Source organism: Physeter macrocephalus, chromosome 17, assembly GCF_002837175.3.
Source record: "Physeter macrocephalus isolate SW-GA chromosome 17, ASM283717v5, whole genome shotgun sequence".
Classification (NCBI taxonomy): Eukaryota; Metazoa; Chordata; class Mammalia; order Artiodactyla; family Physeteridae; genus Physeter; species Physeter macrocephalus.
The window spans coordinates 4,636,948-4,660,262 of record NC_041230.1 but is presented as its reverse complement, the minus strand read 5'-3'; the positions used below and the strand labels follow the sequence as shown (position 1 = coordinate 4,660,262).

Here is a 23,315-nt window from a genome sequence, read left to right as displayed (position 1 = left end):
TGCAGTGACAGAAGGAATGAAGATCCAAGAGAAAGATGCACCTGTGAATCAATACAATTGATTCATTATCTGTGTAAAACATGAAAAACATCTCCTTGTTGAGAATAAAACTACCATGCGATCCTCAATAATATCCCTTACATTGTGCAAAAGGAGGGTAATGGTATTAACTCTATACTTTTTTGTGTTAAAGACATTATAATTTTTAGCTTAAACAATAAAATAGGAGTATATACATTCCCAACTAAAAGCAAAGTTTAGAATGTAAATAATCTACACAAATTTTTAAAAGAATGTATATAAGACACAGAACTGAAGTAAAGATAAGCACACAACAGGAAGATGCATCACACAGGAAATGTATATGGAATAAATGTTTGAATTAGTAGTCAGCAGTTTTCAGTGGGTTGAAAAATATCCAGCAATATTCAGTTTATAAGTCACAGTTCGAAGATATGTTACAGAAATAAAGCAAATAAAAATTTGGAAAATATATACCTTATAATTATTAAACAAAAACACAAAAATGTGTATTTGTATCTGAAAAATAGATATAAGGAAGAAAATAGCAGGAAGACATATTATACTTTAAAATTTGTATACAATTTTAAACATCAATTCAATTTACATAAAACAATTTTACTATAAGAATAAAGAGTTAAATCTGTAAACAACTTAGAATATTTTAATGTTATCTCAGTAATTAATTTTTATAAGGCAGGAATAACATCAGTTATATTAGGTTCATACACCAAAATGAATAAATCTGACCTAACAGATATAGAACTGCATATACCAACTGCAGGATGTTTGCTTTTTAGCACAAACTGAATAATATAAAACTGACAATATATAGGACCATAAAAAAAAATCTCTAACTTGCATAGAATGTAATAAAACAGAGACTGAAATAAAACAGGACAGAGGATAGAAACAGAAGATGTGATTGAAAACATTTAAAGATATAGGACCATAAAAAAAACCTCTTCAACTTGCAAAGAATGAAACAAAACAGAGAATGAATAGGACAGGACAGAGATTAGTAACAGAAGATGTGAATGAAAACATTTAAAGATGTGCTTGGAAATTAAGTTACAAAATAAGAAATAACCCATGCCTGAAGGAAGCAAAGACAATCAAAACTGGAGAACATGTTTTTTGAAAATAATGACATCCCCAATGCCAATTTGATAGGGCTTTTATAAGCAGTATAATGGGCAGCAGTCCAGTAAGTTAGGAGAAATAGATGGGATCTGCCCTTGTCTTGAGAATATGGGCTTGGGCTGGTCACCTGACTTCTCTGCACCTCAGTTTTCTAATCATTAAATTGAAGGGGTCTCTATGGTCCTTCAAAGTGTTCAAGCCCTATTATTCAAAGCATAATCTTGTTTTTAAATTATTATAGGATAGTCAACTTGAGACTTCGCTTTACAGTGTTTGAGAACTAATGACATCCCTACATATTCTCATGAGATGCAATTAAAAAATTACATTAAAAGGAATCTCCAGGCCCAAATGGTTTCACCAGAGAATTCTACCAAACATTTAGAGAAGAAATAAAACCAATTCTACAAAATCTCACCCAGGTTGGGGGGGATAGGGTGGGGGTGGGGGAACACTTCTTAGTTCATTTTGGGAGGCCAGTATTACTCAGATACCAATAACAGTACAAAAATGCAAGGCTGGTTCAACATTCAAATCCAGTCAATCTATCATATCAACAGGCTACAGAAGAAAAGTCATATGATCACATTAACTGAAGGAGAAAAGGCCTCTGATAAAATTCAACACCTATTCATAATGAAAGCTCTTAGCAAATGAGGGAAACCTTCCAAACTAGATAAAAAACATCTATATAAAAACCCACACTATCATCTTATTTAATGGTCAAGCAACACTGAACACTTTCCCCTTAACATTAAGAACATGACAAGTGGGCTTCCCTGGTGGCACACTAGTTGAGAATCCACCTGCTAATGCAGGAGACATGGGTTTGAGCCCTGGTCCGGGAAGATCCCACATGCCACAGAGCAACTAAGCCCATGTGCCACAACTACTGAGCCTGTGTGCCACAGCTACTGAAACCTGCGTGCCTAGAGCCTGTGCTCCGCAACAAGAGAAGCCACTACAACGAGAAGCCCCGAGTACTGCAACGAAGAGTAGCCCCCGCTCGCCAGAACTAGGGAGAAGCCTGTGTGCAGCAATGAAGACCCAATGCAGCCAAAAATAAATAAATTTATTAAAAAAAAACAAACAAGGTAAGTGTGTGCTCTTTCACCATTTCTATTCAACATTGTACAGGAAATTCTAGCTAGTAGAATAAAGAAAGGAAAAGGAAATAAAATGGATACACATAAGGAAGAAGTAAGATGTTCACTATTCACTGATAACATTATTGCTTATGAAGAAAATCCTGATCTACCAAAAAAAAAAAACCTGCTAGAACTAATAACTGAGTCCAGCAACAGCACAGGATACAAGGTCAACATATATAAATTAATTATATTTCCCTATAACAGTAATGATAACAAGCAAACTGAAATGAAAAACTCAATACCACATATAATGACTCCAAGAAAAGGTGCATGGATAAAGATCTAACAAAATATGTTCAGGATCTGTAAGGTGAAAATTATAAAACACTAATGAAATAAATCAGAGAATCTAAATAAATGGAGAGACATACCACATTCATGGAATGGAAGACTCAACATAATAAAAATGCCAGATCTCACCAAAATGATCCACAGATTAATGTAACATCTATAAAAAAATCCCACAAGATGTTTTTAAAATACAGACAAGCACATGATAAAATTTATACAGAAAACCAAAGGAAAAATTGACATGGAAAGCTAAATCAATTTTTAAAAACAATAAAGAAGATGGAATCACTTTACCCAATTTTAAGATTTAATGATAGCTACAGTATTCAAGATAATGTGGTATTAGCAAAGGTTTAAATACCCAGATCAACGGGATAATATAAAGAACTCAGAAATAGACCAAAATGAATATGCCCAACTGATTTTTTACTAAGTTCACTTCAATAGAGGCAGGAGAGTCTTTTCCACAAATGGTACCAGAACTGAACATCCTGAGGCAAAAAACACAACCTAAACTTCACATGGCAATACAAAAATTAACTCAACATGGACTAGAGATTTAAATATAAAAGGTAAAACTATAAGACTTTTAGGAGAAAATATTCAGGACCTAGAGCTTGCTGAAGACTTCTTAGACAAGACATGAAAAGCATGAAGAAGGGGCCTTCACAATGCCATGGATTAACATAACAAAAATGACTTGGAAAAAAAAAAATTAAAAAAAAAAAAAAAATGACTTGGCCTTCAACGGGAATGCAAAACTAGACATGCGGTCATTTGAAAGGCCCTGAGGAGGGTTCAGAGTGAATGCATGATTATTTTTATGTCTTTCTGTACAGTATATTTCTTAACATGAAGGAATACTATCACATGTTGCTCAAAAAAAAAAAAAAAAAAAACCCACAACAAACCAACACTCCAAAGAAGGAATTTCAAAATACCCTGACAAAAGATACTAGTCATTAGTCATTATACTGGGACTAAGCCAATGGCAACAACTATGGAACACACATGTACCTGCACCCACACATGCTCATTTCACCTGTTAAAATTCTAGTCACTTTACTTGACAGTGACTCTTCACACAATCTTTTGTAAGATTAAAAATGAGACTACCTCTCTGCATGTATCATTATCCTTTAGCTTAATTTAGCTATGTGGTCTTATTTTGTTCTGGCTCTAATTAGACCTCTAGAAAGTCACTGAGGTGGACCTGAAGAAGCCTCTCTAAGGAGGAATCAGGGAAGAACTGGGATTCATCTGGGAAGGTTGCACAGCTACACTGTCGTCACCCCACAGAAAAAAAAAAAGAAAAAATAAACAAGTAGATTAAGTATGAGTGTTGGGTGGTTAAAGACACATGACACAGTATGTTCTCAAAAAATCAGTCTTAAATATGCAGTAAAATGGGCCCATTCATGCATACATCTTTATCTCCTTAAATATGAAAGTATTTCATAAGTCAAGCCTTCATATTTCTCATAAAGACATATGCTACTTAAGGATAGAGACAATGTTGTAGAACAAAGATGGCTTTCAGTAAATGTTTTCAGGCATACCCTCAACTGTCTAACTCTCCTGACACTGGACAGCAGTGCATGTATATTCAAGACAAATAAAAGGAACAAGGCCCTCTGATCTCTGCAACAACACTCCCCTTACCTCAAATAAACTAAGGAAGGGATGACAAATTGCCACAGGCTCATCACGGAAATCTGAAAGCTGTGTTTGCATTTCTCTTTTCTCGTCTCCTCCTCTTTTGTTTAAATATCCCTGAGATAATTTTGTAGCGTAAACTAAGGAGAAAGATGTGGCTGAGGGTTTTGCTAAGTGCACAATAAAGATTGGATCACTCTCCTGTGTGAATTTTCAGATACAGAATAAGTTTCTAGGCTGAGGCCATTTCTAACATGACTCTTTAGATGACAACTGATATCCTGCAATAGCTTTTCTCATGGGGAAGAAAAATGAGAAGTTTCTCTTTGGTATGAATGATCAGACTCTGAGTAAGATGTCTCCTCTGGCAAAAGATTTTCCTCAGTTGTTACATGCAAAAAGTCTTTCCCCAATAGGAGTTCTTGAAGATTGACTGAGGATTGCCCACTTGTGAAGGTTCTTCCCACACCTGTCACACTGACAGGGTTTCTCCCAGTATGAACCCTCTGATGCTGAGTGAGGGATGAGCTGCGACTGAAGGCCTTGCCACACTCACTGCACTCATAGGGCTTCTCTCCAGTGTGGATGACAGAATGTCGAATGAGGCTTGTGCTCCAGCAGAAGGTTTTCCCACACTCGAGGCATTCATAGGGCTTCTCTCCACTGTGAATCCGCTGGTGCCTGGTGAGGCCTGACCTGCGGTTAAAGGCCTTCCCACACTCCATGCACTCGTAGGGCTTCTCTCCAGCATGGATGCTGACATGTCGAATGAGGTCTTTCCTAGTGCTAAAAGCTTTCCCACATTCTTTGCACTCAAAAGGTTTTTCTCCAATATGGGCCCTTTTATGCAAGATAAAAGTATAACAGTAGGTAAAGGCCTTTCCGCATTCAGTGCACACATAGGGCTTCTCTCCAGTGTGGATGATGGCATGTCGAATGAGGTTTGCCCTTTGGCAAAAGGCTTTGCCACATTCCATGCATTCATAGGGCTTCTCTCCACTGTGAATCCGCTGGTGTCTGGTGAGGTATGACCTACGGTTAAAGGCTTTCCCACACTCCATGCACTCATAAGGCTTCTCTTCAGTGTGGATGCTGAAGTGTCGAATGAGGTCTGACCGATTGCTAAAGGCTTTCCCACATTCTTTGCATTCATAGGGTTTTTCTCCAGTGTGGGCTCTTTTATGTAAGATAAAAGTGGAACAGTGGGTAAAGGCCTTTCCACATTCACCGCACACATAGGGCTTCTCCCCGGTATGACTCCGCTGGTGCTGCTTGAGGTGTGACCTCCGGTAGAAGGCCTTCCCGCACTCAAGGCACTTGTATGGCTTCTCTCCAGTGTGGATGACATAGTGTTGGATGAGGTCTGTGCTGTCACAAAAGCCTTTCCCACATTCGTTGCATTCAAAGGGTCTCACTCCACTATGAATCTGCTGGTGCCAGGTGAGATGTGATCTGCGGTTGAAGGATTTCCCACACTCCACACACTCAAAGGGCTTCTCTCCCGTGTGGATGATGTAGTGTCGAAGGAAACCTGTCTTATCTCGAAAGGCTTTCCCACATTCTTTGCACACAAAGGGTTTTTCACCAGTGTGGCTTCTGTTATGTAAGACTAAATTGGAGCGGTGGGTGAAGGCCTTTCCACACTCACTGCACTTGTAAGGCTTCTCTCCAGTGTGAATCCGCTGGTGCCTCGTGAGGTGTGACCTGCGGTTGAAGGCCTTCCTGCACTCTGTGCACTCATAGGGCCTCTCCCCGGTGTGGATCATGTGGTGCTGGAGGAGATGTGTGCTCTTAATAAAGGTTTTTCCACACTCTGTGCATTCATAGGGCTTCACGCCAGAGTGAATCTGCTCATGTCGAACAAGGAAGCAATTCTTATTAAAAACTTTCCCGCATTCCTCACACTTATAGAGGTGTTTCCCTTCATGTATCAGGGGTCCTTTCACTGGTCCACGTGAGTCACATTCATAAAGAATATCTCCTGGAAAGACTCGCTGCTGAACAATCCTTGAGTGAAGACCATCATGTGTCCCTAAACCACCATGTTCAGGGCTCATTTCCCCAGAGAGCTTCTCCCTCTGGGGGTCCATCCCTGGTCTCAAGTGGACTTCATGCATTTCCAGTGGCCCATCCTGATCCTTGGTTTGTCCCAACAGGGAGTCCCCTGAGGCTCGCTGACTCCGTTGTTCCTGGGGTGAGACTTCCTCAGACAAGGCCAGGTGAGAAGGGGTAGGCTCTGTGGTATCAGGTTTTGTGTTGTCACCTGAAGGGAATACAATACACAATAGGGCATATAAGTGATGGCAACACAGAAGAAACTAAATCACCATGTCAGTGAGAAGAAGATGAAAATAGTGGCTCTGTACCTGCTGCGTTTTCAAACCTCTGAAACCCAGGTGTGCAATTTCTTTCTTTTTGGTTCTTAGATTCTTGAAAATTTTAGAGGGAAAACCCAAAGGGACAGCATGGGCAGGGGACAGAATGTCTGGAGACGAGGGGCAGGTAGACAGAGGAATGATGACACTGCATGTGGTGAGTTTACTCAAAGCCAGAACATCTCAAGGTGCTACAGGAAGCCAGCAAAGGGGCAGCTAGTGCAGTAGGTGGGAGACAGGAAGAGGTCATGCAGGCTTCCCAGATGCGGCCAGACCTACTGACGTATAGAGAAAATGGGAAGGCCCTTTCAGCCTTTGGAAATACAACGAACAAAGGCACAGAGTCTTCCAGAATCAGGGAACTGCTGTGCATGAGAGGATAAGGTTGGTGAGAGTGGAGCTCCCAAGATGGGATAAGTGTCCTTACCAGAAAAGATACTAAGGAGCTTGCTTCTTTTCTCTGCCATGTGAGGACAGAATGAGAAGGCTGCCATCTGCATACCAAGAAGCAGGCGCTCATCAGACGCCAGATCTGCCAGCACCTTGATCCTGGATTTCCCAGACTCCCGAACTGTGAGAAATAAACGTTTGTTACTTTAGCTGCCCACTCTGTGGCATTCTTGTTACAGCAGCCAGACTAAGACAGGAGGGTATGAGTAATGTTCTCATTCTGGAGTTTGGTGATGTTAAGAATATTATTTTCAAAAAGAAACAAATGAGCAAATAATTTAATTAATACATCAATTAATCAAGGTCATTGATGAATCAGTGATGACAAGGTCCCCATAAAACCAAGATTTATGATTAGCTAAAACCTGTACCTGAGGTCCACTAAACAAAAGTTAGAGGTCACATGAGTATTATGGTTAAGAACATGGTCTCTGACCACAAAAACCCTAGGCCCAAATTCCAAAAGAACGCAATATTAGCTTTGTGGCATCTGGTAAGGCACTCAAATTCCATAGGCCTTCATTTTCCTCTTCTGAAAAATAAAGCTAAAAATAGAGCCCACCTTGTAGGACCGCTATGAGGATGAAGTGAAACACTACATATACCATGTTCAGCAGGGTGCCAGACACAGGGCAAAAAGTCAATCAATTAGCTTTAATTTTTTATTATGTGTTAGTCCAATAATGTACACCTGGGACCTAACTAGGCAGCATGTAAATTGGAGGTGTGAGAATGAGAATGTGTGGATTAACCGTGGAGAGCGTCTAAGAGTAAAGAGAATGAGCCATGAGATGCCCGATGAGCCAACATTCAAGTGATGATCAGAGAGGGAGAATGAAGGTCCAGTGAGAAGAGGGGCAAAGAATCCAAGAGGGTCAAATGCTCAAACACGACACAGTCTGAAAAGTCTGTGCTGCGTCCTGAGCTCATATGGCGTGGCGGTCAAGAGTGCTGGTTCTGGAGCAGAACAACTCGACTCGAATTCTGCCTGTACCCAGCCAGCTAATGTTGGACAAATTCTTAGCTGTTTCCTGTCTAAGCTTCCTTGTCTGAAACACTGAGAGGCTCTCAGTTTCTGCCTCATAGGCTGTTGTGAAAGCTAAATGAGAAAATGTCTGTAAAGCACTGGGCACAGTGCCAGGTGTGTTCAGTAAATTGTGGCCCATCGCTCATGATCGTTTATGGTTGTGCTGTATTTGAAGATTAGGAGCAAAGCAGTGACCGTGTAAGGAAGAGTTTCAGTACTGTGCTACAGAGGAACCTCCCCCAGACCCCAAAGAGCAAAGGGAACATTACCAAGAGCTGCCAAGGATAGGGACAGATGGAGTCTTTCATAGATGAATGGTGGGTATGTTAAAGGGGGCAGACACTCTGCAGAACTGTCTGGCAGTTTCTATCAAAGCTGAACATACAGCTACTCCATGACCTGACCTGCATACATACCAGAATGTATTCCTAACGGAAATCAGTGCTTACATGCACCAAAAAACATAACATGAATATTCTCAGCAGCATTAAGTTGAAAACAACAGGAGTGCCCATCACGAGGGGAATGGATCAATGAGGGGCAATTTTTCATGCAATGAGATATTACACTGTATCAAGAGTAAACAAATTCCAACCCTAGGCAACCACATGAAAAGAATCTCAGACATGATGATCAAAAGAAGACATATATGACAGAGAGCATGCTATGGGGTTCAACAGTCAAAACTAATCGATGCCGACAGTCTAAATAGGGGTTACCGAGCACAAGGGGCTATCGAGGGCGTGAGATCCCAATGAGATGCTGGAAATATTCTACATATTGACTGAGGTGGTGCTTACGTGGGTTAAACATACGCAAGCATTCATGAAGTTAACCTCTTAAGATTTTTACACAACACAGGGTGTGAGTTACACCTCATTCAAAACGTGCAAGAAAATTTTAGTAAATGAGATGGACGGAACTCAAGCGTAGACAACTCTTGCAAGAATGAGACAGCTTCTCCAAGAAGATGGATTTTACAGGGAAAGTAGAGTCAATGTCACTGTGAAGCCATTAGAGAGGCAGAAGCATTTTCTATTTACTTTCCCCGAGTGTGAGGCAACTGAGCATATCTTTATGTTACAAAAGAGGCAGAAAAGGTGAGAAGCTGCAGTTCCCTGAAAAGGTTTGGCCTAGACTCTGGTACATGGATTGGCCTTGGTCAGGGCTGAGATCTCCTCTAGGGAGGTGAGGAGGGAAGCTACACATATGAGAGATTTAGATGAATGTGGAAGGGTTTAAGGATCAAGCAACACAAGGATACAAGCTCTATTTTCTTTTTTTCTTTTTGAAGATTTTTTTGATGTGGACCATTTTTAAAGTCTTCATTGAATGTGTTACAATATCGCTTCTGCTTTATGTTTTGGTTTTTTGGCTGCGAGGCATGCAGGATCTTAGCTCCCTGACCAGGGATCGAACCTGCACCCTCTGCATTGGTAGACGAAGTCCCAACCACTGGACCTCCAGGGAAGTCCCACAGGCTCTACCTTCGACATGAAAACGTGCTGAGGGCTCAGTGGCTGGGGGAGTGCTGAAGGTTGGGAACAAGACCTTGGTGGCTGCGGAGGCCACCGTGGGAGACAGGGCTGACTAGAGGCACAGAGGAGGTGTGGGGAGACCAGCCAGGAGTGTGCTGGCATCACCCAGGCAAAAGCTGAAAACCTGGACTGAGGGTGTTGGGGGGCGTCTTCTACTGGTGGTGGAGGTGACAGACTCAGGAGGCGTGCACGCAAAACGGACAGCATTTGGAGGGCTTGGTGGAGATGGGGGTGTTGAGGAGTTATCTGAGGCTGCACCCAGCCTTCTAACATGCATGGGAGGTGGGAGGAACAGGCAAGGTCAAAAGCCCCCTCTTAGGCATGTTGAGCATGAGGTGCCTTGAGGTTTAAGCAAACAGGAGGGATAGGAAGACTAGGGCCGAGGAGTGCTTCTGGGTGTCTGACTGACGCTCAGAGTGTGGGTGGATGGAGAAGGTGGGAAAGTGTAAGATACAGAGCATAGTTGGAAAGGCCCTGTTTACTTGCAGTTCAGAAGGAAATATGAGAAACTATCATTACTCACTAGCACTAATCCCACAATGTGAATAATACTAATAGCTTACTTTTGCTGAGCCACTCACATGGGTCAGGCCCAGCGCGAAGCAGTTTCATACATAATCTATTACATCCTCCAACCACCCAATGAGACAGAAACGATTATGACTACAATTTCTCAAGAACAGACTGAGTGTAACAGACCACACTGATCAAACCATTTCATTCCTTTCCTTGAAAACACTCAGCCTCATTTCCCAGCCCCAGGCACCAAATGACAAAGTCGAGTATCTTGTCAGTGGAATGTGAGTGGAAACAATGTGTTGGAAGTGGGTGTGACATTTTCCCTTCTCTGTTTTCCCTCTGCCAGCAGGAGGATGCCAGGAACCCTGAAGGTCTCACGCTGATGACAGAAGGTAGCTGAGTCCCTGAATAACTGTGTGGTCAGAGGTCCCTACTGATCCACATCGTCCTTGGTTCAAGAAAAACACTTTTCGTGTGCTGAGCCATGGAGATTTTGGAATACACCTGTTAGAACAGCTAGATTTACCTTGGCCAAACTTATATACAAAGGCACAACGGGATCATGGAACTTCCCCAGGGCCACAAGGCTGTGTGGTGTGTCACACCTAGTTTTTAAGCCCAAGTACATGGAGCCGAGAGCCTGAACTTACCTGATACGCCCCACACCTCCCAAGGAGCAGTGGAGAGTGTTATGAGGTAGAGGAAACACAGGTTAAAAGGTTCCACAGATCCCACGCCTCCAGAGAGGCCATGACAAGAAAATTCTCACAAATTTTATAGGCAATGGTCCTCTTGCTGTCTGCAACCTGCTGTGATGCCCGCTTGGCCAGCTGTTGGCACTCACCTGGGCAGGAGCTTGGGGAGAGGCCTCTCTTCGACGTCTGTAACTCTGGGCTGTGCTCCAGTGGGTGGATCAGCTCTGGCTTGGGCAAAGGATATCCTGTTCACAGAGAAAAAAAGAGAACATGGGGATTTTGGTGAGAAGAAAGGAACCTCTCAACCCAGATTGGGACTGCAGGATTTGGAAGAGACCTTGGAATGCAGCTGCTCCCATCTATGCAAACAAAATGCTGCAACTGGGAAACAAACTGTAAAAACACCATCCTTTGTTCCCGAAGACTGTAGACATCAGTGCTGGCTGCACAGACAGCACCAACTCCCTTTGATCTCCATCCCACAGAACCCAGCACCGTTCAGACGTACCTCCTGAAGACGTTTTCTAATTCATTCAAGTCAGGGACCTCAACCTCCTGTGCATCAGCAACATCTGTGGTGCCCAGCTACCACCACACAGCAGTTCAAACAAAATCTCTGGGAAGGGCCTGGGCATCAGATTTTAAATGCTCCCCAGGTGACAGTAGCCAACCTGGCAGGCTAAGAAGCCCTGGTCTCCATCATCCCACAAATGGCATCATCAGTATCTGAGGTAGGCACGTGACCTACAACAGCTGCTCTGAGAAAAAAGAAAGCTTTATTTCAGAAAGGACTAAGTGAGGCCCCTGCAGCTCCTGCCATCCAGAAGCATCTTGCGACTCCTGTGAGGGAACCAGCCTGAGCATCAGAACCAAGGAAGCAAAGAAACAGATACCTGGGTTGGCACCCCCAACCTGGAAGCCAGCATCACCTCTGAGCTGCTTCTTAGATAATAAATTTCCTTCAGGGTGTAGACTGTTTGAGCTGGTCTGTCATGTGTACGTACCCAAACATATATCAACCAATGTGGGGGTAAAGACTGTAGATAAATCAATGGCAGAGGTACCAGGACCCACACAGAAAGCACATCTGCAGATCCTGAACCGACTCTCAGGATTCGTTAGTCATCACTAAGCAAATGTTCACTCCTGTCTGCTACATGCTCGGCACAGGGCTCAGGGACAGGGCAGTGGAAAGTGAAGGAGTCTTTCTTCAGCTGTCAGGAGTCACGCTCCCTGCAACTGCAGGGCCTTTGCACGTGCTGTCCCTTCTAACTGGAAGGCTGTTTTTTTCCCTACTTTGCTCGTTCTAGATTACTCTAATTCTTTAGGTCTCAGCTCAAATGTCACTTCCTGAGAAGATTTCACTGAACTGTGGCTCCTGAGCCCAGGTGCTTCATCAATCTGCCATGTTGCCATGGAATTTTTAAATCCTAACAGTTAAGTCAAAACTAATATTTAGTCAACTTCCTGTTTCCAGTTCTGCCTGTAAGGAGCTTCCAAGTCGCCACTCCATCCTAACAACAAGTGGCAAGCTGAACAGACTGAAAAGCCAACAAGTCTTCTTGGATCAATAACAGAGGGGAGGAAACAAGGTAAACTGCTATCCCCAGGATTGGAGACACGGAATACAGTGAGTCACAGCTTACAAGAGCACAGACTCATGAGCAGAAACTGCCACAGGAACCAGCACCAGGATAGGAAACCTGAATGGTAATGAATGGATTGGTGGAGGTTCAGTGCAGACAACTCTGAGAGTAAAAAAAACTCCAGGGGACGCAGTCACAGGCAGGCCCTCAAAGTATTATGAGATTTCTCTCCAGAAGCTCAACCAAGTTCCCACAAAAAACAGAAGAGAAAAATCCCCTTGGGCTTCTGGCAGTGGGGAAGGAAAAAGAACCAATTCTGAAATATACCAGAGTACTCTGTCTTTAACCAGGCCTGTCCTCAGAAGAAACTAGTTAACCAGAGCCTAAACTGCTGGGGTTTTATCAGAACCTAAATGGCCTGGAAGAAGGGAAATACCCAACTCCAGTCAACTTTGGCCATCGTGTCCTACCTTAGTGGAGGAGATAAACACTTGTGACAGTCACAGTCCAGAGGGATAGGCCCACTAAAAGACTGAGACCAAATCACAGAACTATAAGAACACTCTTTCCCTCCTGCCCTGCCACTACATTTCTTTTTTTTTTTTTTTTTTAACTTATTTTATTTTTGGCTGCGTTGGGTCTTTGTTGCTGCACGTGGGCTTTCTCTAGTTGTGGTAAGCGGGGGCTACTCTTCGTTGCGGTGGCTTCTCTTGTTGTGGAGCATGGGCTCTAGGTGCACAGGCTTCAGTGGTTATGGCTTGCGGGTTCTAGAGCACGGGCTCAGTAGTTGTGGCTCATGGGCTCTACAGCACAGCCTCAGTAGTTGTGGTGCACGGGCTTAGTTGCTCCGCGGCATGTGGGATCTTCCCGGACCAGGGCTCGAACCCGTGTCCCCTGCATTGGCAGGCAGATTCTTAACCACTGCACCACCAGGGAAGTCCCGCCCACCACATTTCTAAAGGCCTATTTACAGCAGTTACTTTTGCCCAGTATATCATTTGCAGCTATCAAAAAAAATTATGAGTCATGCTAAAAGTCAAAGAACACAATTTGAAGAGACAGAGGAAGCATCAGAACCTGACATGTCAGGGATGCTGGAATTATCAGATCAGGGATTTTATCAGGGATTTTAAATGACACTGATTAACATGCTAAGGGCTTTAATGAACAAAGTAGACAGCATGCAAAAAAAGATGGGCAATGTATGCACATAGAAGGAAATCCTAATTAAGAACCAAAAAAAAAATGCTACAGATCAAATAACACTGAAGAATGCCTCTGGTGGACTTATCAGTAGACTGGACACAGCTAAAGAAAGAATCTCTGAGTTTGAGGATATATCAATAGAAACCTTCAAAACTGAAAAGCAAAGAGGACAAAGACTGAAAAAAACAGAATATCCAAGGACCACAGAACTATAAAAGGTGTAATATACAAGTAATGAGAATTTAAAAAGGAGAAAAAATGAGAAAAAGAAACAGAAGAAATACATGAAACAATAATGACTGGGAATTTTCCAAAATTAATGTCAAACACTACCCCCACCCCTGTCCCCCAGCTAAAAAAAACAAACAACCACACCTAGGCATACCATTTAAAAACTACAGAAAATTAAAGATAAAGAAAAAATCCAGAAAGAAGACAGAGGTCAAAACAAAACACCTTACCTATACAGGAACAAAGACAAGAATTACATATGATTTCTCCTCAGAAATCATATAAGAAAAGAGTGGAAAGATTTAAAGTGTTCAGAGAAAAACCTCACCAATCTTGAATTCCATACCCTGTGAAATTATCCTTCAAAACTGAAAGAGAAATAAAGAATTTCTCAAAGAAACAAGAATTGAGGGAATCTGTTGCCAGTAGACCTATCTTACAAGAAATGTTAAAATAACTTCTGTAGAGAAAAGGAAAATGATATAGGTCAGAAACTCAGATCTAAACATAGAAAGGAGGAATACTGCAGGAGGAATAAAAGAAGGTAAAGTTAAAACTTTTAGTTGTCTTAACCAATCTAACAGGTAACATTCTGCTCAGAATAGTAATAATGTATTCAATTATGCTTATGTACATAGCTTACACACACTTATACATATATACATATAAATGCTTACTTTTATTTATGTATAAAATATATGTGCCCATTATATAGGCACTTATATAGTGAAACAAATGGCAGCAATGATATGAGGGATGGGAGGACAGAATTAAGATTATTTTGTTATAAGGTCTCATGTTACCATGAAGTGATATAGTGTTATTTGAATGCAGACTTAGATTAGTTGCCCTTTGGCACATTATCATTTATATTAGCACTCCTACAAAATGAAATACTTACGTATAAATCTAAGAAAATATATACAAGATTTATATGAGGAACTCCACAAAGCTCTGATGAATGAAATCAAAGAACAAAATAAATGGAGAGAGATTTTATGTTCATGGATAAGAAGACTCAGTACTGTCAAGATGTCAGTTCTTCCCAATTTGATCTATAGATTCAATGCAATACCAATCAAAATCCCAGCAAATCATTTTGTGGATATCCAAAACTGATTAAGTTTATATGGAGAGGCAAAAGACCCAGAACAGCCAACACAATATTGAAGAACAAAGTGGGAGGTATGACGCTAACCCAACCTCAAGACTTACAATAAAGTTACAGTAATGAAGATAGTGTGATGTTGGTGAAAGATCGATGGAACAGGATTGAAAGCCCAGAAATAGACCCACATAATACAGTCAACTGATCTTTGACAAAGGTGCAAAAGCAATACAATAGTTAGCAAAGCTAGTCTTTTTAACAAATGGTGCTAGAACAACAGGACATCCACATATAAAAATTACCTAGACAGATCCTATACCCTTCACAAAAATTTACTCAAAATGGATCACAGATCTAAATGTAAAACACAAAACCATAAAATTCCTAGAAGATATTATAGGAGAAAACCTAGATGACTATGGGTATGTGATAACTTTCTAGATACAACACCAAAGGCATAATCCATGAAAGAAATGATTGATAAGCTTGACTTCATAAAAATTAAAAACTTCTGCTCTGCCAAAAGAATGAGAAGACAAGCCACACAGTAGGAGAAAATATTTGCAAAAGACATATCTGATAAAGGACAGTTATCCAAAATACACAAATATCTCTTAAAATTAGAAAGTAAGGGCTTCCCTGGTGGCGCAGTGGTTGAGAGTCCGCCTGCTGATGCAGGGGACACGGGTTCGTGTCCTGGTCTGGGAAGATCCCACATGCTGCGGAGCAGCTGGACACGTAAGCCATGGCCGCTGAGCCTGCACATCCGGAGCCTGTGCTCCGCAACAGGAGAGGCCACAGCGGTAAGAGGCCCACGTACCGCAAAAAAAAAAAAAAAAAAAATTAGAAAGTAAGAAAACAAAAACGACCCAATTTTAAAATGAGCCAAATACCTTAACAGACACCTCACCAAAGACAAGAACAAAGACCTTAAAACACATCTCACCAAAGACAATATACACACGGCAAATAAGCATATGAAAAGATGCTCCACAGAATATATCATCAGAGAAATGCAAATTAAAACAAGATACCACTACACACCTATTAGAATGGTCAAGGTACTTCCCTGGTGGTGCAATGGTGAAGAATCCACCTGCCAATGCAGGGGACACAGGTTCGAGCCCTGGTCTGGGAAGATCCCACATGCCACAGAGCAACTAAGCCCGTGAGCCACAACTACTGAGCCTGCACTCTACAGCCCGCATGCCACAACTACTGAGCCTGAGTGTCACAGCGACTGAAGCCCGTGGGCCTAGAGCCCGTGCTCCGCAACAGGAGAAGCCACCGCAACGAGAAGGCTGCACACAACAAAGAGTAACCCACGCACCGCAACAAAGAGTAGCCCTTGCTTGCCGCAACTAGAGAAAGCCCATCACGCAGCAACGAAGGCGCAAAGCAGCCATAAAGAAATAAATATAAATGAAAGAAAGAAAGGAAGGAAGGGAGGGAAGAAGGGAGGGAGGGAGGGAGGGAGGGAGGGAGGGAGGGAGGGAGGGAGGGAGGGAGGAAGGGAGGGAGGGAGGGAGGGAAGGAGGGAGGAAGGAAGGTCAAAATGTGGAACACTGCCAACACCAAATGCTCTCAAGGATGTGGAGCAGCAGGAACTCTCATTCAATGCTGGTGGTAATGCAAAATGATACCACCATTTTGAAGACAGTTTGGTGGGTTCTTAAAAAACTAAATATACCTTCACCATAGGATCCATCAATCACAGTTCTCACTATTTACCCAAAGGTGCTGAAAACTTATGTCCACATAAAAACCTGCACATGGATGTTTACAGCAGCTTTATTCATAATTGCCAAAACTTGGAAGCAACCGAGATGTTCTTCAGTAGGTAAATGGATAAACGATGGTAAATCTAGACAGTAAAATATTATTCAGCACTAAAAAGAAACATGCTTATCAAGCCATGAAACGAGAAACAAATGCATATTACTAAGTGAAAGAAGCCAATCTAAAAAGGTTACATACTCTATGATTCCAGCTATACGACATTCTGGAAAACACAAATGGAGACAGTAAAAAAGATCAGTCGTTGGTGAGGGGGCAGGGATGAATAGAGAGGACTCTTAGGGCAACAAAAAAATTTTGTATGATACTATGATGGATACATGTCATTATACATTTGTCCAAACCCATGGAATGTACAACACCAAGAGTGAACCCTAATGTCAACTATGGACTTTGGGTGATTATGATGTGTCATTGTAGATGCATCAACTATAACAAATGTACCATTCTGGTGAGAATATTGAGAATGAGGGAGGGTATGCTTGTGTGGGGGGAGGGGGTATATGGGAAATCTCTATACTTACCTCTCAATTTTGCTGTGAACCTAAAACTGCTCAAAAAAAACAACAGTCTTAAAAAAACAATAACTATTTATAGGTGCAACCATATTCCAGGGACGACTGTGCCAAGCAATTTAAATGCATTAAAAAAAACTGAATTAAGTTTATGAACTAATTTAGAAATGAAATGACATACATATTTAAAATATTGAGTCTTTTCATTCAGGAACAAGGTAAATGTCTTCATGGATCTAAGTCTTTTTTAGTTCCTAAGCAAAGCGTTATATTGACCTTCCTGTGGGCCTTGCATGAAAAATTCTATTTTAGGATTTCCTTATAGCACCCACATGAAGTACCTACTGCAATAAGCACCATTTTATAGATGAAGAAACAGAAGCTCAGGCAGATAAAATGATTTGCTGAAACCATGGACATGGTGAATGGCTGAGCCAAGATGAAAACCAAAGTCTAGTCATCTCTGGCATCTGGCATCTGTATTTAACTACAAAGCTACACAACACTGTTCCAGAAAATGCTGAGTCCAAGTGTAGGGTGATAACCATGACAAGGACGATGATGATATCATTAACAGTAGTGACAGCAGCAGGAGTCACAATTGCTAACCCTGCACACAGCCAGGCATCACCACACATTGTTCTGAGCCATTCACGCTCACGACAGACGTGTGAAGTAGGTACTGTATGACTTCATGAGATACTACCTATGAGATAACTGACATACAGAAGCGTTCAGTAACCTGCCCAGGAACACACAGCTCATAAGCAGCAGAGCAGGGATCAGACACCAGGGGTCTAGCACCAGACCTTGGTCTCCCAAGTGCTACACGAAGAAGGAAACAGCAAACACTTCCCGTGGGAGTCAGCAGCCTCAGACCAAGTGGGCTGTGGTGGTGAGAGGGGGACATGAGCAGAGGAGTCAGTCCTCAGGAAACAGGGCCAGAGGAAGAAGCAGACATGGAGACGCCAGAATTCAGCATCTCATGAACTACTAAAAATAAAAACTTGGGTTCGGAATCCCACACAGTGATTTGGTCAAATAGAGACATTTGCACGAACATCATATATCATTTATTCTAATCGACATGTCACAAAAGGACGGACAAAAAATGCAAAGGAGAGCTGTTGACAACCAAGATGTGCCTTTTAAGTTGAATGGATTAAGCTTTAGGAGGGATTCACAACAATGTCCCTATTTTCCTTACTTGCTGAGGACAGCGTGCTGGGAGAATTAAATGAGTAGAGCATGAACAGAGAAACAAGATAAACATACAGCAAGAAATAGAGATGAGGAGTGAGTGGGCCTCAGAGAGCAAGGACTTGGTGACTACCTCCTTCTGCAAAATACCTGCAGCAGAAAAAACCACTGTGAAAACAAAGTGACACGAGCAGGCCCACGAGAGAAGGCAGAACAAGACACCCAGAAGCCAGGGCATAATCATGCTTCTCTAAATCGCTGTATCAGTCCCTCAAGGAGCCCAGCAGGAATTCCTACCTTTGGGTTCTGTGAGACACCTCCATTTCCTCCCAACACATCCTTCTCCTTTGGCTGTGACCAAAGGCAAACTATGTTTCTTGTCCAACCCTCCCTAAGTGAGATACAAGGAGACCAGGCAGCAAGAGGTGAGTCCAGAAAATGACTGAAGCTGTGGGGAGGAGGGTAGATGGGCTACAGAGGGCTTCTCAACCACCAGGCCTGGAGCCAGAGGGTGGAATGAAGCAAGTGACAGGTCTCACATGGGGAAGTTGGGAAGGCCTTACCCAGAGAGACCAGGAGCCCGCAGGTCTCCAGCATCACCTCCTGGTACAGGGTCCTCTGGGCGGGGTCCAGCTGCCCCCACTCCTCCTGGGTAAAAGTCACGGCCACATCCTCATAAGTAACAAGCATCTGGAAAGTCAAGCAGAGGCAGTTGTGTTGGTCTTGGGGCTACTGATGGAATCAGAGCCCATCTCTCTCCATGGCAAAGATGCAGAGACCAAACAGCCCCTGAAGGCCGAGCTCTGTGCTGGACTCCAGGAGGCAGACACTGCTCTAGACTGATCACAGCAGTGTAGTCAACAGAAGCCTCCTAGGCAGGAGCCGACGCAGAATGACACGAGGTCAGGACCCTCCCGCATGGACTGTGAGGCACAGAATGGTAAGGGTGCTAAGATGTCAGACAAATGGGAAAGAATAATAATGACAACAAAAACAATACCAATAATAATTACAGCAACAGCACCCCAGACTCAATGGTCCTCACTGTGTGCCTGCCTCATGCTGAGGCATTTACATGTCTTGTTCTAGTGTCTGAAAGTTCCCAGCTCTTAAGTCCCACCCACTCCTGAGGTTTGAATCCGAAGTCCTAAAGTCAGCACTTGCCTGCTGTGTGAACTTGGGGGCCTCGCTTAATTTCTCTGAACGGTGATTTCTGAATCAATACAATGATTCTCACTGAGCAATAATAGTTATGAGAATTAAAGAAAAAAGAAACACTGGGTGACTGGCCACAGCCGGTCAATGCCATTATCATCTTCATGTCAGTCAGGAGACCTGAGGCCCAGGGAGCTCTACCAGTTCACCCCAAGTTTACATGTGTTGTGATCAGAGGCAGGATTTAAAAGCAGGTTCCTCTGGTCTGAGGTCTAACAGCATAACCATGACCCACTGGCAAAGTAAAACCACAGTTAATGAAGATGTGAAGCATTTTAAATAAATTTCCCAGTTATATTCATTTCAGCCACTGCTGAAAATAATTCTGCAGACGTGGGCAGAGGAGCAGATTCATCATCACCCACCTCACAGGAGAGTCACCTGAGGTGGTGGTACCTGCTTGGCAAGTGGCAGGGCCTGGACCAGCTCCTGCTGCCATGTGAACCTTGGAGACTCCCAGGGAGAATCCACAATAATCCATCACTTCTTTTTTCTACCTGAGACCTGACAGCATGTATCCCGGAGGAAAGAATACTTCAGGGACCAGGGAATAGGAGTTGCTGAGGACACTGGAGGCTGTAGCCAGGAGAACAACAGCCTTTGATTGGCCACGATGTCTGTCCTGGCTGAGCAGGATGGAACATTCAGCCAATGGCCACACCGTCTAGCCCTCCCAGGACATGTCTCAGCAGATGGGGGAGTGGGGAGGATTCTGGCAATCGCAAAGACCCTCTGGGGGTTCCTTAAACAACCAATATACCTCTTTTTTGGTCCACACTCCTCCGCATGCTGAAATGCCATGTCCCTGGTTCATGCCAAGACTGCCTACCAGAAAGAAGCCTGCCTGGCTTGCAAAGTTTACTTTAGGTGTCACCTCCAGGCATCCCTCTCCACTGTTCGTAGAGAAGAGAGAAAAAATACAGGATGTGGTGGCGACATACTGGTTGTTAGTTTCTGCTACTTAAGGACTGCAGCGAACTTGGGCAGGAAACTGAATTTCTCTGAGTCCCAAGTTGTTCTTGTACAAAACAGTGATAATAACAGAACTTAGCTCTGAACAGGTGAGGATTACATGAGGTGATATATTATACCTGTCTACCTGCTAACAGAAAGGACTCAATCGAGGCCGGCCGGCTATTATGGTTCTTTTCTCATTGTTTTCTCTTTGCTCCCACAGCATCCTAGACAAATTCAATCAGGAATTTTGCCAGGTTCCCTACACAAAAATGCCAGAACACAGGCAACAGGAAGGGGTCATTTTAAGCTAACTGCTAGAAAAGGTCTCTCCAAATAGGAGACATCTGCGCAGAGGCCAGAAGGATGTGAGAGGGAAGTCCTGCAAAGATATATGAACAGTGGGACTTCCCTGGCGGTCCAGTGGTTAGGGCTCCATGCTTCCACTGCAGGGGGTGCAGGTTCGATCCCTGGTTGGAGAACTAAGGTCCCCCAAGCCCTGCAGCACGGCCAAAAAAAAAAAAAAAAAGATACAGAAACAGTACTCCAGGCAAAGACCAGTGCAAATATAAAGATGGGGGGGGGGCGGGGCGCGGGGACAGCGAACTGTTTATCGCGGTCAGCTTGGTGTGTCTGTATAACAGTGAGCCAGGGAAGAACGGAAGGTCAGAGAAGGTCGGCCGGGAGGATGGGGAAGCTGGAATTCTAGAATTTTAAGTGTGACGGGAAGGAAGGAAGCATCATTCATCCTTCACGCACTGATGAAACACCTGTCGGAGACCCAAAACTGTGGTAAGACCGCGGATAAAATAACGAGTCAGCACCACTTGTTGCAAGTAAACGACGAGGACAAAGAGAAACCCAATGGCTTACTTGGCCTCCAGCCTGCCCAGGAGCCCTCTCCGAACCAGCGGAGAAGCAGCAATGCCAGCAATATGGTCCACTCACCCGCGCCCGGTCCAACCACGCCGCCGCCATCACGGGACCGTGAGCAGAGAGCGGGCCAGAGAGGCGGCTCCAGGATTCGGCCGCCCGCCTCCTGCCCAGAGCAGGGGGGTGAGGGGGTTGTGAGGGGGTCACTTCGGCCGACGGTCGCACTCCGAGCCTCAGTTTCCCAGGCGCAAAATGCGCACGAAGCCCAGGCCGTCGCGTCAGAACTGCGGGGACGAGGTAGCGGCCCCGGCGGGCGCTCACGGGACACTCCCGTTACGGAGGACCCGGGGCGGATGGTGGGCTCGTACACCGACGCGGAGGTGAGACACACCCTCCTCACTGGCCTGCCCAGCTCGGGGCTGGGAAACGCACCCGGCCCATCGCCACAGGCCCCACAGCCCCGTAACACCCAGCCGGCACAGACAGATGACGCAGCTCTGCAAACGGTCGGAGGTCCCGCCCCCGCCGGCGCGGGCCGCAGGAAACTCCCCCCGTCCTGGGCCGTCACTGGCCCAGCATCAGCGCAAACACGCCGCGCTCAGCCTTCTGGGTAACGTAGTATTTTTTTCCCCGGCAAACAACCAGGTGTGTGGAGCAATTTGCCTCAGAGCATCAGTGAAAGCAGTATTTCTGGACTCTCTCCTCCAACACCATGAATGGTCTCTATCGGTGGGAAAAGACTCCCAGACTCCTAGATTTTTTCTGGCAAGGAATGTGAAAAACGGGTCCTGACCCTGGAATTCTGTCACCTGTTCCTTCCTGTTCATCCTTAGTATCACTTTAAAGCTCACTGTGTAGAGCACTGTAGGCCACTGTAAAGAAGTCGTAATATGTTCCCTGTGTGTTCTAGAATATACCCAGGAATTGTTTAATTTGGTATGTTAATATACACAGAAATGGGAATGATTGTCATGAAGGAAGAAGTTTATGCTCACACATTCCTAGAAACAGGAGACGGCATATCACAAAGGGCCACGAGGGAAGACCAGGATGGGTCAGGAGGTAAGAGAGGTGAAGAAAGCATGGTCCAGAGCTTTTATTGTGTTTTCAACAGGAAAGACAAGGTAGGGTAGGATAAACAGTTTGGTATTGGCTAGTTTGAATACTGTCAACAGGCTTTGGAGCATATGGGCTGACCTTATTTGCCCGGCACAGGCCCTTAGATGATGAGAAATATAGTCTCCTAAGTGTAAGAGTCAGAAAGAGGAGGGGTTCCAACTAGGGGCTTTGGGTTGCTTAATTTACACATGAAAGAAATAGCCCCTAAGAGTAGTTTGTTACCTCTAAGAATTGGCTAGTCCTGAAAGGGGCAGTCTCAGGAATTTCCTGGCAGTCCAGTGGTTAGGACTCCATGATCTCACTGCTGAGGGCCCAGGTTCAATCTCTGGCTGGGAAACTAAGAGCCCACAAGCCACGCTGTGTATTTGTGGACCTCAATTAGTTGTCCTTCGCCATTTTCAGAGGTGTGGGTCTATGAGAAGGGCATGTGGAACAATCTCTCTAAAATACCAATCCCACGGGAGATAACTGGATCTTACTAACACCATCATCCCTTGAATACCTGATTTCTACTTGCTCACCTGGACAGCCCCTCCTTGGAATTGCTCCTTGCTCTGTCCATGACTCTCTACCTTGTTGCAACTTAAAGATCACATCTGGCTTGATGCACTGACACCCTGTTCTTTGGAAGTGACATAAAAATGG

At 43.8% G+C, this 23,315-nt stretch overlaps 1 protein-coding gene across 1 annotated transcript; it reads right to left on the bottom strand.

The window, feature by feature from the left end:
* Window positions 1–965: 965 nt before the first annotated feature.
* LOC102982215 (zinc finger protein 543-like) lies at window positions 966–22,012 on the bottom strand. The gene is made up of 5 exons (XM_007127434.4): window positions 21,627–22,012; window positions 19,073–19,199; window positions 11,016–11,111; window positions 7,065–7,208; window positions 966–6,525 (listed from the first exon to the last, which is right to left on the bottom strand). The coding sequence occupies exons 1-5, from the start codon at window positions 21,654–21,656 to the stop codon at window positions 4,559–4,561; spliced, it is 2,364 nt and encodes a 787-aa protein (XP_007127496.1). The 5' UTR covers window positions 21,657–22,012; the 3' UTR covers window positions 966–4,558.
* Window positions 22,013–23,315: the final 1,303 nt, after the last annotated feature.